This window comes from Anser cygnoides, chromosome 3, assembly GCF_040182565.1.
Source record: "Anser cygnoides isolate HZ-2024a breed goose chromosome 3, Taihu_goose_T2T_genome, whole genome shotgun sequence".
NCBI lineage: Eukaryota > Metazoa > Chordata > Aves > Anseriformes > Anatidae > Anser > Anser cygnoides.
In genome coordinates, this window is record NC_089875.1 from 96,445,389 (window position 1) to 96,457,911 (window position 12,523).

General features: G+C 38.5%; 1 protein-coding gene across 23 annotated transcripts in view; it reads left to right on the forward strand.

Moving 5' to 3' along the window:
• The window catches only part of DST (dystonin), a 298,953-nt gene that overhangs the window by 207,454 nt on the left and 78,976 nt on the right, over positions 1-12,523 (forward strand). For all 23 annotated transcript variants that reach the window (XM_066994752.1, XM_066994757.1, XM_066994753.1 and 20 more), the window contains 9 exons: positions 127-444; positions 617-783; positions 1,496-1,652; positions 2,665-2,791; positions 5,228-5,290; positions 6,163-6,398; positions 8,133-8,262; positions 9,768-9,967; positions 11,460-11,955. In XM_066994752.1, the coding sequence (XP_066850853.1) occupies positions 127-444; positions 617-783; positions 1,496-1,652; positions 2,665-2,791; positions 5,228-5,290; positions 6,163-6,398; positions 8,133-8,262; positions 9,768-9,967; positions 11,460-11,955 (1,894 nt within the window). The remainder of the gene's footprint in view (positions 1-126; positions 445-616; positions 784-1,495; positions 1,653-2,664; positions 2,792-5,227; positions 5,291-6,162; positions 6,399-8,132; positions 8,263-9,767; positions 9,968-11,459; positions 11,956-12,523) is intronic.

Consider the following 12,523-nt stretch of genomic DNA (forward strand, 5'->3'; position numbering starts at 1 on the left):
TAGCTGAAATAGATTTACACTGATGGTCCTGCTATACTGATTTATTGTATTACTTCATATGGTGGACCAGTTCCACTTCTTAAATTTTAATTATAAGCAATACAGAGTGGCTTTTGCTTGTTTCAGATGCTAGAACAAGACATTGCAGGTCGCCAAAGCAGTATAAACACTATGAATGAGAAAGTGAAGAAGTTCATGGAAACAGCAGATCCATCCACTGCATCCTCACTGCAAGCTAAAATGAGTGAACTTGCAGGACGGTTTTCTGCAGCAAGTAAGAAGCATAAAGAAAAGCTTATGAAAATGGAGGAGTTGAAGACTAAAGTGGAGTTATTTGAAGGTCTGACAGAAAAACTTCAGTCGTTCCTAGATGAGAAAAACCAGGCTCTCAGTGAGACTGAGGCTCCGAGAAAGGATGTTAGTGAAGTATCTCAGTATATGCAGGTACTGTACCAGTCCATTTGTATACAACGTGTGTATCTAAGTGATTGAACTATAAATAAGACATGCTTATTTCACAGCTTCAGCTGGTTGTCAAAAATCACATTTAATTTTGAACAGCCAATTGCCGAGTCTAATATGAAGAATATAATTCTGTTATAATTCTGTCTTGCAGGAGGCTAGTGTAGAATTGGCACAACATAAGAAAGACCTGGAAGTTTTGCAGCAGCTTCTCGAAGAACTTTCATTGCACGCTCTTCCTGGGGATAAAGCATTGGTAGTAGAAAAAGTAAATGCTTTGTCAAAAAAATTCAGAGAGGTAGAGGAGACCGTAAAAGAAAAGTAAGTCAAACAATTATTGAAGTGTTTCCACCTCCTAGGCTAATAATACTGTGTGAATGTTATGATGACTGCTATCCACTTGCGTGCTATCTCAAGAGAGTACACTTAACTTCAGAGTAGAGAGGCTTTTTCATTTAAAAAAAAAACAACTGTTTGGAAATACATCTGTAGCTAGTCTATCTAGCCTGTTTTGCTTTCATCACTTAAGCATTCTTTGTATTTATTTTGCTACTTGTTCTAGTCATGCAATTCCTTGAGTTAGGGTTGATCTGATGGTATTTGAAACACTGTCTTTGCTTTTATTGTACAGGACTGAGTATACTTAGTTCACCAGCCCTACCAACATACCACTTTAGGTTCAATTCATGTTCAGTTAGAAGATAAGCAAGTTACAAGTGCTCTGACAAGAGTTTGCCTCTCCTTGGTACCGCTGTAACTTTATCATCTCCAGTTAGATGGATAAGCACAAGACAGCTTAGTTTTCTACCTACTTTGTAATCATCTATGCATCTTCTATCAAAATGCCACAAAGACGGATGTTTTTTGTTCATACAGAAAACTCACAGATCTGTGTCTGTAGTCTTTGAAGCCAGCGTTGAGGCTGTCTCTGAATTCAGGAATGGCATTATTGGATTGATAACATCTATTGGTTTAATTATCAGAAGGAATATTGACATCCAGTGCTGAACTTATTTTGTTTTTAATATTCTAGAGAAGAGGACGTATCATCTTGTCAGAAAGAAATGGATACTTTTGAGCTACTTGTGGAATCTTTAAAGAAATGGATAAAAGAGACAACAGAACGTATTCCAGCAGCACAACCCTCTCTGAATACAGAGGAGTTAAAGAAGCCTTTGGAAGATACCTTGGTAAGACACTGTGATACAAGCAGCTAGACACAGCTAAAGGAAATAGGGCAAAGAACAAACATAAGGCATAGGCAGCCACAGTGATGGGGACTAAGGAGCTTGCAGTCTGCATTTACATTCCCATTTCCTTGGCATGTTTGGATATATGTGGTGGGTTAACCTTAGCTGGCTGCCAAGCACCCACCCAGCCACTCTCTCACTCCCTCCCCTCAGCAGGACAGGGGGAGAAAATACAGGTCTTGGGTTGAGAGAAGGGCAGGGAGATCGCTCACCAATTAGTGTTACAGGCAAAACAGGCTCAACTTGGGGAAGATTAAAAGATTGCTAATTAAAAGCAGTGTAGGATACTGAGAAACAAAAACTAAATTAAAACACTGTCCATCCATCCCTCCTTTCTTCCCAGGCTCAACTTCAGTCTTTCACTTATGACTATTCTCACTCCCCTGCCCCAAGTGGCACAGGGGTATGGGAAGTAGGGTTGTTCATAACACTTTGTCTGTGCCACTTCTTCCTCCTCACGCTCTTCCCTGGCTCCAGAGTGGGGTCCTTCCCATGGGCTGCAGTTCCTGCCAGAAAACCTGCCCCTGTCTGGTCTCCTCTCCACAGGCCCCAGCTCCTGCCAGGAGCCAGCTCCTGCGTGGGCTCTCCCTTGTCTGCAGCTTCCTTCGGGGCACATCCAACTGTTGTGGCATGGGCTGTACTCTGGATATCTGCACAACGGTTTTTGCCCTTTCTTAAATATGTTATAACTGAGGTGCCATCAGCATCACTGATGGGCTCAGTCAAGGCCATTTTGGAACTGGCTGGAACTGGCTGTCTGACATGGGAGCAGCCTCTGGTCTGTTCTCCCAGAAAACACCCCTGCAGCTCCCAGCCTACCAAAACTGCCACGTAAACCCAATACAGTACTACCAGGGATTCCCAAGTAACAAGGTTGTTCCGTTCTCAACACTAAATATTTTAAGTCTGAACTCAGTTTTGCGATGAACAACTGTCGCTTTTTCTTAACCAGAATTTAAAAGATGAATGGACGTTAAAAGCAACTGAAGTGCAGAAAATGAATAGCAGAGGAACGTTGTTGTGTAATCTGATTACTGCTGTGACTTCTCCTGCAAAACTGAGAGCAGTTGCAAAATCAGGTATGCGTTCATATAATCAGGTAAATCTAACATCTAAGGAGTTTTTAAAGTCCTTAAATAAATAAATCAATCATGTATTGCGTCCTGTGATTAGGTTTCTGAATATTATGGCACATGAGAAGTCAGTTAGCCATGTCTACTCTGACCATCGTTTGTTGTGATTCTCATTTCAGCTATGTCTAACTACATTAATAATTCAGTACAAATTCTTACTGCTTTACATTGCCAAAATAGTGTAAAAGCACTTTGTAAATGATTGACAAGTCGTAAAACCTGTTACTTCTGTCCGTAATTCCCAGAGAGTGAATAAAATGCACAGTATCACAGTCTTTTTCACCTCATCCCAGCAAACTTCTTATCATGAGAAATTGACTTAATCTGATCGGTGTTCAGTGCTTCGTATACCTGCCAAGTCTGCAAGTAGGACAAATATAAACCCTATTTTTGCAAACACTGATGCACCTGCACATCTTTGCTCACAGAGACACCTTTTTCATGGCTATTCTGTGTGACTTCAAACAAGCACATAATTGCAGAATCACAAAGGTTTTGTTAGAAAGATGATGAGGACATCACTTACCTAAGAAGTTACCTAGACTAACTAGCTCATCCCAATGATGATAGCATAATTAATGCTAGTCAGTATTTTAGCTAAAGTGACATGAAAGGGAATCAACTTTGTATCCCAGTATGAATTTCCTGGGCCAAAATGTGCTTCCAGCCTGAAGCTTTGACTGACTTATCTTTACCTATAATCTGATTTTAAAGAAAAACAAATATATTTCCATGATTTTCTGTACTCTAGTGTTTAAACATTCATTTGTTTTACAGAATCTAGTAATTCTGCTAAGTATCATTGAAGCTATAACTTAAAGCATGTGGTACCTGGGGCGTTTCGATGGCCATAAGCACATTTTCAGTCAGTTCTTTAATTTATTTCCAGACCTTGTTAGTTCAAGTGCTGGCCTTCAGTGGTCATTTGCAAAGGACAGTGGAAGGATGGGGACTTCCAGAGGATACCTGTCTGGCAAGAGTAGATCACTTTCTTTTTCACATCTCTCGGTAGTAGCTACTTCTGGTTTCATTTGTGTTTGAATTTTAAATAAAAATCTTCAAAAAACATTTTGGAACTTTATATAGGATATTTGTGCACCTGCCTCTGCTCCTTTCTCTACTTCTGTGTGTCCAGGTAAAAAAAATAATTAAATAAATAGCATGTAAGAGCAGTCACAATCCTCCAGACTAGAGTATTCACCCTCCTAGACAAGAGCTGTGCTGTGTATCACTTAATCACAGTTTAAAAAAAAAACACAGTCTGGTTAATAAGAGCATGAAGATTTACAAGGCTCTGGTTGGGGGCTGTGACTTCTCTTATCTGTTTATTTTCTCTTGCCATCTTCCAGCTGCCACTAAGGTGGCCCTAACCGTGCAGCTGGTACCGTGGGCTGGATGCATGGCCTTCTCCAAGGCAACCGTTAATCTTTCCCTGTTAACTGCTCACGTGGGAATACGAATGTGCAGGAGAGCGGGAGGTGGTTCTCCTGGCCCTTCTCTGTGCCATGACTCTGTGTCCCAGCTCTGTGCTCTGATGGTGTTTCACAAGGTTCGTGTAGCCCTGAGTCCAGAGGCTTTGAAATGCTGTTTGATTAGTAGGGCTTCTTGGCTGCCTCTGAGAGACAGTGACAGGATTTATGAGTGACAGTAAGGATTCCACATTGCAATCCCTGAAACAGCATGGAACATATTGTCAAGTCTTGCTAATGATGAGATAGGAAGGAGTTTGTCCTGTTGATACCAAGAGTTTTTTTTGGGCAGAGGTGCACTCCTGTTTAAGTGGGTAAAGGTGTCTTAAGTAAGCTGTGTCTTTGGTTGTGTTGTCTGCAATGACCGCTTTGGGTTTCTTTGCTGCTCGGTGTTCAGTGCTTTCCTCTTGGTTTCAGTGTTTGCCACTCTCCAGGGCAATGCCCAGACATGGTTGGGTAAAAATGTTCTCAGTGAGCAGTAGGGCACAGATTGCTTTTTGGGACAAAGAAGTGACATTAGCCATATGGGTATGAGTAGGCCTCACAGCTAGGCCGTAGACCTTTGTCCACTATATTTATTTATTTAGCGTAGTATTGTAAGCCGTAAGACTGCTCATGCATCATGCATACTATATGTGCATGTGTTCACCCCCCCACACTCTGCATATGCTATGCATATGTGATCCCACTTACAGTATTAGCTGGCTGGAACAGGTTAAAACATAAAACAACCTCCAAATATATAAAACTATCTAAATAAAATGTTTGTTTTTACGTGGTTAGCATGCACATTTTTCTTTAATGTTATAATGAGAACTATTCATCGTGTTGTTTCAAAGAGGAAGTGTAATGCTGGTGTTTTGGTGGGAAAAGGCCCAGCTAAGCACGTGACTTAGTCTTTCTTGGGCTGTAGGTGGCACAGTGTTAAATGGTGAAGGAGGAGCTCCAGGAACTCAGGATTTTCTGAAAAATAAAGGTGAGTAATCACTAAGTAAAAAATTCAGGATGTGATAAAGAAATGTGCTTATGAACTACTGTTAAATATGTTGATATTTTTAAATGCTGTATACAGATCTGATTGCAACAATCTTTACTAGACAGATTTCATGTCACTGTTGCATCAGGAAACTATGCTGACTATTATGATATTAAAATCAACTGTAAAAATATCTGCCTTCAGTATGTCCTTTGAAAACAGATCAAATCTTTGCTTTCTGAACAATATGTACTTCTATAAACATATAGAGAGAGAGCTATTCTAATATGACATACGGATTTTGAGAAAATTATTGAAGTTTATGTGATTTGAAACTTTTTAATACCAACCAACATATACAACATGAACAGACACATATGTATACGTAATGCAAAGACACACGTTTTACATACATTTGTATTGCTGTATGTGACCAGTTCCTTTTCAGAAAAAAAGGACCTTATGTAGGCACTCATATATGCTTAGGGATAGCCATGTACTATTTTTTAAGTCTGCAGTGTTCCTTCTTCTCAATTACAGCCTGCTTAGTACGCTGACTGCCTCCTCAGCTCTCTCGCTGATAACACACCTTTATAATGGTACTTGACTATGAGCAAGATGCTGCTGCAGTAAGGTTAGGCAGTCAAACTAGTAACTGTTAAGAAATAATTAATAATAATATACAATAATATAAAATAATAGAAATAATAATAACAAGTTAGAAATAACTCTTAATGTGTTCAGCAGCTTCTGGTTCGGGGAACTATTAGCCATGGTAACTTGAAGTACTGTTTAGAATTTCTTGAAGTCTAAGTATTGTTTGAAGTATATGTAATATCTAATGTAGTCTTTGTTCATCTTTCCTTTTACAGAACTGACAGCTGTTCAACAAGCCATGTCTGATGTAAATCATAGTTATGAAGATTTGGGAGTTTTACTGAAGGAAAAGATTTCAGAACTAGAAAGTATGCTTTCAAAAATGCAAAATATTCAGGAAGAATCAACCTCAGTGATGCAGTGGTTACAAAAAATGGACAAAACTGCATCAGACTGGGAAGCTGCTCCAACTGATAGTGAAGCTGTTAAAGCTCAAGTTGAGCAACATAAGGTACTTCATGTCTTCAGAAAAAAAAAATACTGTATTGCAACTATTGAGGAAATTCTGTCTGAACAATCGATGTCTCAGCATAGCTTAATGTTGCAGAGAGTATTTAAATGATCCAGTAAACATGCCAGTCAGGCTTAGAGCAAATCTGGCAAACTGTGTCAGTGCAGTAAAAGGAGCACTGGGTCAGAGAGAATGAATTTTGCATGTCAAAAAATAATAATTCTGATGGCCAATTTAAATAGGTAAGAGTATATTGATTGCGCAGTCTACTTTTTTGATATCTTTAGTTGTTTAAACCTATTTACTGGATTGCTCATAAGATCTGTACAGCTGTATCTATCCAAAAGCTGTTTCTGCAGCTGCTGGTTCACTGATGCTCCACAGACCTTCCCAGCTCTGCAGCTGCAGAGGCTTAATGTCTGCTCCAGGGCAGTGTTTCTCTTCAGCAGCCATGTCATGCTTGTTAAGTCATATAGCTGCACAAATGTCTCCTCCCTTCTTTTTAATTGATATGAGAAAATCACTGAATCAGGAGTAAGCTTCTGTCCTGCTTAAGCGTTGAGGAGATACGTTACTCGCAATGAAGGACAACATTTACACATATAAAGGTTTATATGTAAAGTGAAATGTAATGGGTAGCTAAGCTATTGAAGAGAAAATTCTTTCCTTGTCTGTGACTGGGGATAAACAAGGGCAGAATTTGATCCTGCTGAAGTACTTTTTTTTTTTTCTCTACACATTTTGGGGTTCACCCTTAAAAATTAAACACCCTCTGACTTTCCTTAAGTTTGACTTTCCTCAGACTCGGTTAATATTCAGTCACAGAACTCAGACTATATGTGGAAAACCCTTCTTCCTTCATTTGTAACAAAGACTGTTCAAAGCTAACAAGACCATCTTACTCTCAGTGTAATAACAGAAGAGTGTTCCTAGCCAGTTGGAGAACTGAGTGATTACTCAAGTAAGAGTCATCCTTTTGATGCAATTGGACCTTTTACTAAAAGTTCTAAGCCAAGCACAGATATGTTCAGTGCTTATTTTAGTGTAGTGTTTTTTTGGAGGGTAGTTACAATGAAACTCCTCAGTGCAAATTCTGTGACTTCAGAATGTTGATATAAGAAACCTTTCCTGGGCATAAGACTGTCCACTTCCATCTATAAGAGCTGTGTGAAGTGTTCTCAAGGAGCTGCTTGGGCATCTTAATCCCCTGAGCTTAAGCCTGCACTTAAGCTATGGTGCTCTCTAAACGGCTGTTCTAGATTATCTACGAGAAGCAGTCAGTCTGTGACAGCAGAACTTTCAACAAGGTAAATGAGTCCACACAGAGCTCTTATATATTGTTGCTTAGTCGGGTAATTTCTGCTTTGAACCTTACTGTGCACTAGTCAGTTGGCCTTATGTACAAGAACAGATTCCAGGTATATGCAAGTAGGATGAGATTTAGTGGATCCTATTTATCTGAATTATTCTCATCCTTTCGTTTGTTCAAATTAAACAGTAATTGTTAATATTAATGCCGTTTACATAGATGAGGTCACTTCTTCCAAAAAAATATGACCAGCCAATACATGCCATTAGAAAGGGTTTTGAGGCTCAGCAGAAAAGCAGTATATAAGTGCTAGATATTTATGGTTTACTTTCATGCTTGGTATCTCAGAATTATGGACTTCAAAAATACTTTGCAGTTTATCTTTAGTGTTACATTTATTTTTTTTTTACCATTTGATTTTACAGCTATTTGAAACTGAATTAAAGCAAAGTGCGAATAAAGTGCAGGAACTAAAGGACAAAGTGACAGAGCTGTTGGAGAAGAACCCCGACTCTCCCGAGGCACCCAAATGGAGACAAACATTGGATAAAATAGGTATTTCAGTAAAGCTGTATTATAACTCAGACTGATTTAGAAGTTGTTTTATTATATGGATCTGGAGTAATTCCACTGAAGTTGGTGGACGTTGAATTTATATCAGTGCAATTAAGAGAGGCTATAGCTTGGCTGCATGTTTTAGAGGGCTTTATCTTTTTCAGACAGTGTGTGGCTAAGACTTGAGAGGTCAGCTATTGCTCCAGATACATATGTTGTTGTTCTTACAAAAAGTGCTACAAACAAATTAAGTTAATACTATTTTCATATAAAGAACACTTTGAGTTGTTGGTAATGCCTTTCCCATGCACTAGGGGCTTTTGTCATTTTGTGGTTTTGATGGCTTTCTGCCATTTTCTAAAGCTGACTTCATAAATTTTGCCGTAAAAAATTGGAAATTGCCATGCTTGTACAATAGATTTTGAGATAATGCGGTGTGTAATTGTTGCAAGCTTTTAAAAACTCTTCTTAGGTTTGTCATATTTTAAATAAATCATAGGTCAGTCAGTGTTTCATACTAATAGGCATACACCAATAATAATAATAGCTGCACCAATAATAATTGTAAAGGTAAATCCGTCTTTTTTAAAAGTGTACTTCCAAAAGTTTAGGTAGCAGGTAGCAGTTCAGGTAGCACGTTTCTTCTCAAAGAAAATGTGAGTAGTGCTGAAAGAGAATTAATTCAGAATGAACAGGAATCAAAGACGGTGGAGTGGCACAAGAAAATGAAAAAACAGACATAAAATTCAAGGACAGGGAGCATTAGCAAACCACCAGAGCTGAGTCACCGAGCACTGACAGTATCACAGAGGGAAGAGGGAACTTAAAAGACCATGAGACTCAATGGCTGCCTTGAAAGCCACTTGCTACAAGTGGAAGAGATCATAGTTCAGCCTAGGTGAACCTAAGTTCACACAGCACTTTTGAAATACCCGTGTAAAGAAGTATCCTCATTGCCTGTCGTAAGTACCTGGTTCTGAAGTCTAAATAAATCAGTTAATCTCCACAGGCTCCTAATACAGACATTTGAAAGAGGTGTGCTCCTTCAGGAGGCATTTCAGAGCAGAAACCTAAATTATGGCTTAGATTCACCCTTGGAAAGGTATCTGTTTGTGTCCACTTACTAAAAAGGAAGGCTAGACGACCTAAGTCAGGCACCTAATGTATAAGTGAGTACAGCCCTTCAGCTTTTATGTCATTTGGAATCAAAGCCTAAATGTGGTGGTATTTCACCTAGTAAGATTCTAATCTAATTTTATTGCATGTTGTATATTCATTGTTCTAAAAATGCTGCATGTGGCAGTGCTAAACTGCAGACCCTTATCCAAGTGTATATGGATCTGCCTGTTAAAAGATGTATTTGCCGAGTCACTGCAACAAGGCATCTGGAGTTAATCAGCAAGAAGCCTTCTTAGAGTGCTCTGTTTACATTTCGTATATAGTCTGCTGTCTGACAGCCCATCTGCTAGAGCATGCATGCAATATGTTAACATTATCATTGTTAGATTCCAAGTGGAAAGAGCTCAATCAAGTTACATCTGAGAGACAACAAAAACTGGAAGAGTCTTCAAATTACCTGACCCAGTTCCAGACAGCAGAAGCTCAGCTAAAGCACTGGCTTGTAGAAAAGGAGCTAATGGTCAGTGTGTTGGGACCCCTGTCAATCGATCCAAATATGCTGAATACTCAAAAGCAACAGGTTCAGGTGAGTAAGGACTGCCAACGTGCATTAATGATTTAAGATTTTGTTGTTGGTGGTGGTTGGTTCGTTGGTTTGTGCATTTTTTGTTGTTGTTGTTTTTTGCTATTGGAAAGTAGTATTTTGCATTTAGAGTACAGCCCAGTTAATAGAAGCTATGTTATTTGTTTATCAGCAAATATCAGCTTAAGTTATAGTTGACTACAGCAATTAGAAGAAAAAATTACCATGAGAATGGAGATCAGAACAGCTAAAGAAAAAATGTTCAGGACTTACCCTTGAGGAGATACTGATCCTCAGATGTATTTTTTGTTTTAACTGTCCTGCGATTTCTCTGTAGTCTAATGAAAGCAGTCCTTTGAAGTTTTATTAATTTGAGTGTGTATATGTAACATTTTGCGGTCAGTTCTCATATACAGTCTACGCTGTAGTTTTTTGAGATTTTGTTCACTTGACGGTGCCAATAGCTAATAAAAATAAGAAAGCAAGTGAAATGTAGTATTGAGTATGTATGGAGCCAAGAGAATGAAGGATAGATGAAAAATGTAAAGAAAAAGTGAAGTGTTTGCCTACAGAAACACAGCAAACCACAGACAAAAGAAACGAAAGTTGAATCAGACAAAGTTGAAGAAACTATAAATTTTAATTGCAAACGTTTCTATTGCTGCCAGTTAATTTGAACTGTGACAAGAAATAACATTCTTATTTTGAAAAAGTAGTATTAAAGCTGGTGTATCCATATTGATTAAAATAAAGTGTTTAAAACGTGAACTGTTTTCTAACACTATGTGAAAATGACTTAAAATTGGTTTGTAAATGTTTCAGAAATGTAGACAGCTGGCATAAGACTATCATGTATCACTTAGCAGTCCTTAGAAGTTAAACCTCATTGACTTAAAAAGAAAGGGTTTGGAACGCTCTGTAAAGTAAAACCATGATATTTGTCCCTTTTTCTACAGGCACGTTTGACTTATTGTCAAAAAATAAAGTACTGAGAACCAGTGATATAAACTGTAAAGGTCTTACAGTATACATTCTGTCATTTTGTGAATCATCCAAATATTCTCTGTGCTGTAATAATACATTGCAATATTATGTCACTATACACCTTCTTTGAAGTCCTATCTTAAGACAAGTATCAAAACTGTCTAGGAAAGAAGACACTGCTTGAAACTAAATAGTGATTATTTTACTTGGTACAGTTACTTAATTGCTGTAATATTAACAAAATTCATTGTTTACTTGTGTCCACTGTTTGAATTTCCATTAGATGATCTGTAAACTAACTTTTTTTGTTGTTGTTCTTTGATGTAAACGCTCAGAGACAACACTCAATTTATGTGCAGAAGATGCAATTATTTCACTGGCTTTTTAAACCCAGAGATGGATTACTCAGTAAGGGAGCTTAGCTACACCAAATTCTACATAGTTCTTGTCAGAAGCATTTTGCTTCCTTTTTCATGAGGTGAATGCTTCTTACAATTTTCTTTCTTCCCAGATTCTGCTCAAAGAATTTGACACCAGAAAGCCACAGTACGAGCAGTTAACTATGGCTGGTGAAGGGATCCTGAAGAGACCTGGTGAACATCCTCCCTCTCATGAGACTGTGAAAGAGCAACTGGCAGCTGTGGCACAAAAATGGGACAACCTAACTGGCCAGCTGAGTAACAGATGTGACCGAATTGACCAAGCCATTGTGAAAAGCACAGAGTACCAAAGCCTACTCAGAAGTCTGTCTGACAAGCTAAGTGCCTTGGATAGCAAACTGAGCAGCAGCCTGGCTGTGAGCACACAACCTGATGCTGTGAAACAACAACTGGAAATTGCTAAAGAAATGAAGGAGGAAATAGAACGGGAAATGAAGAATATAAATGCAGCTCAAGCTCTTTGTGAAGAGCTGTCAACACTGGTTGGAGAAGAGTATTTGAAAGCAGAACTTACGAGACAGTTAGATGGCATCCTAAAATCGTTTAAGGATATTGAGCAAAAATCAGGTTAGTATTTATTTAAAAAGAAATAGCAATAAAGGCATAAAATTAAGCATCATTTTCACATTTGTCTTTACAGTCAGTAGTGATATGTTGAGTAAGCTGAGCCTAATGCCAGCTCTTTATTCAGTCCAAACCCTAACCAATTGCACATTAGAATTTAGGAGAGAGTTGCCGTACCTTGAAAAGGCAAAAACAATACTTATATCTCTAGTGAGTAGTCTGGAAGAGAATTTGAAACACGATAAAAGTGCTGATCTTCTCATCTCTGCCTTCAGGTGCATCCTTACTGAATTTGGATACCGAAACAGAGGATGCTGTTCATTGAACTACTTAACTGCGTAGATGCAGAGAGGGAGATAAAATTGTAACTTTTAGGCATGCGCCAGTGATTGGCTTGGCAAAAAGTAGTGGTAATATACAACTGTGGTATAAAAGTGATATACAACTGCCTATGAGAAGACTGAGCTGGTAGTGTGCCGCCTTTCCTATCCTGTGAACAACAGAGCTCAGCAAGTAATGCAGTGCAAGCACTATCATACATTTTTCTTCCTAACAGCCTCAGTTTTAGCTT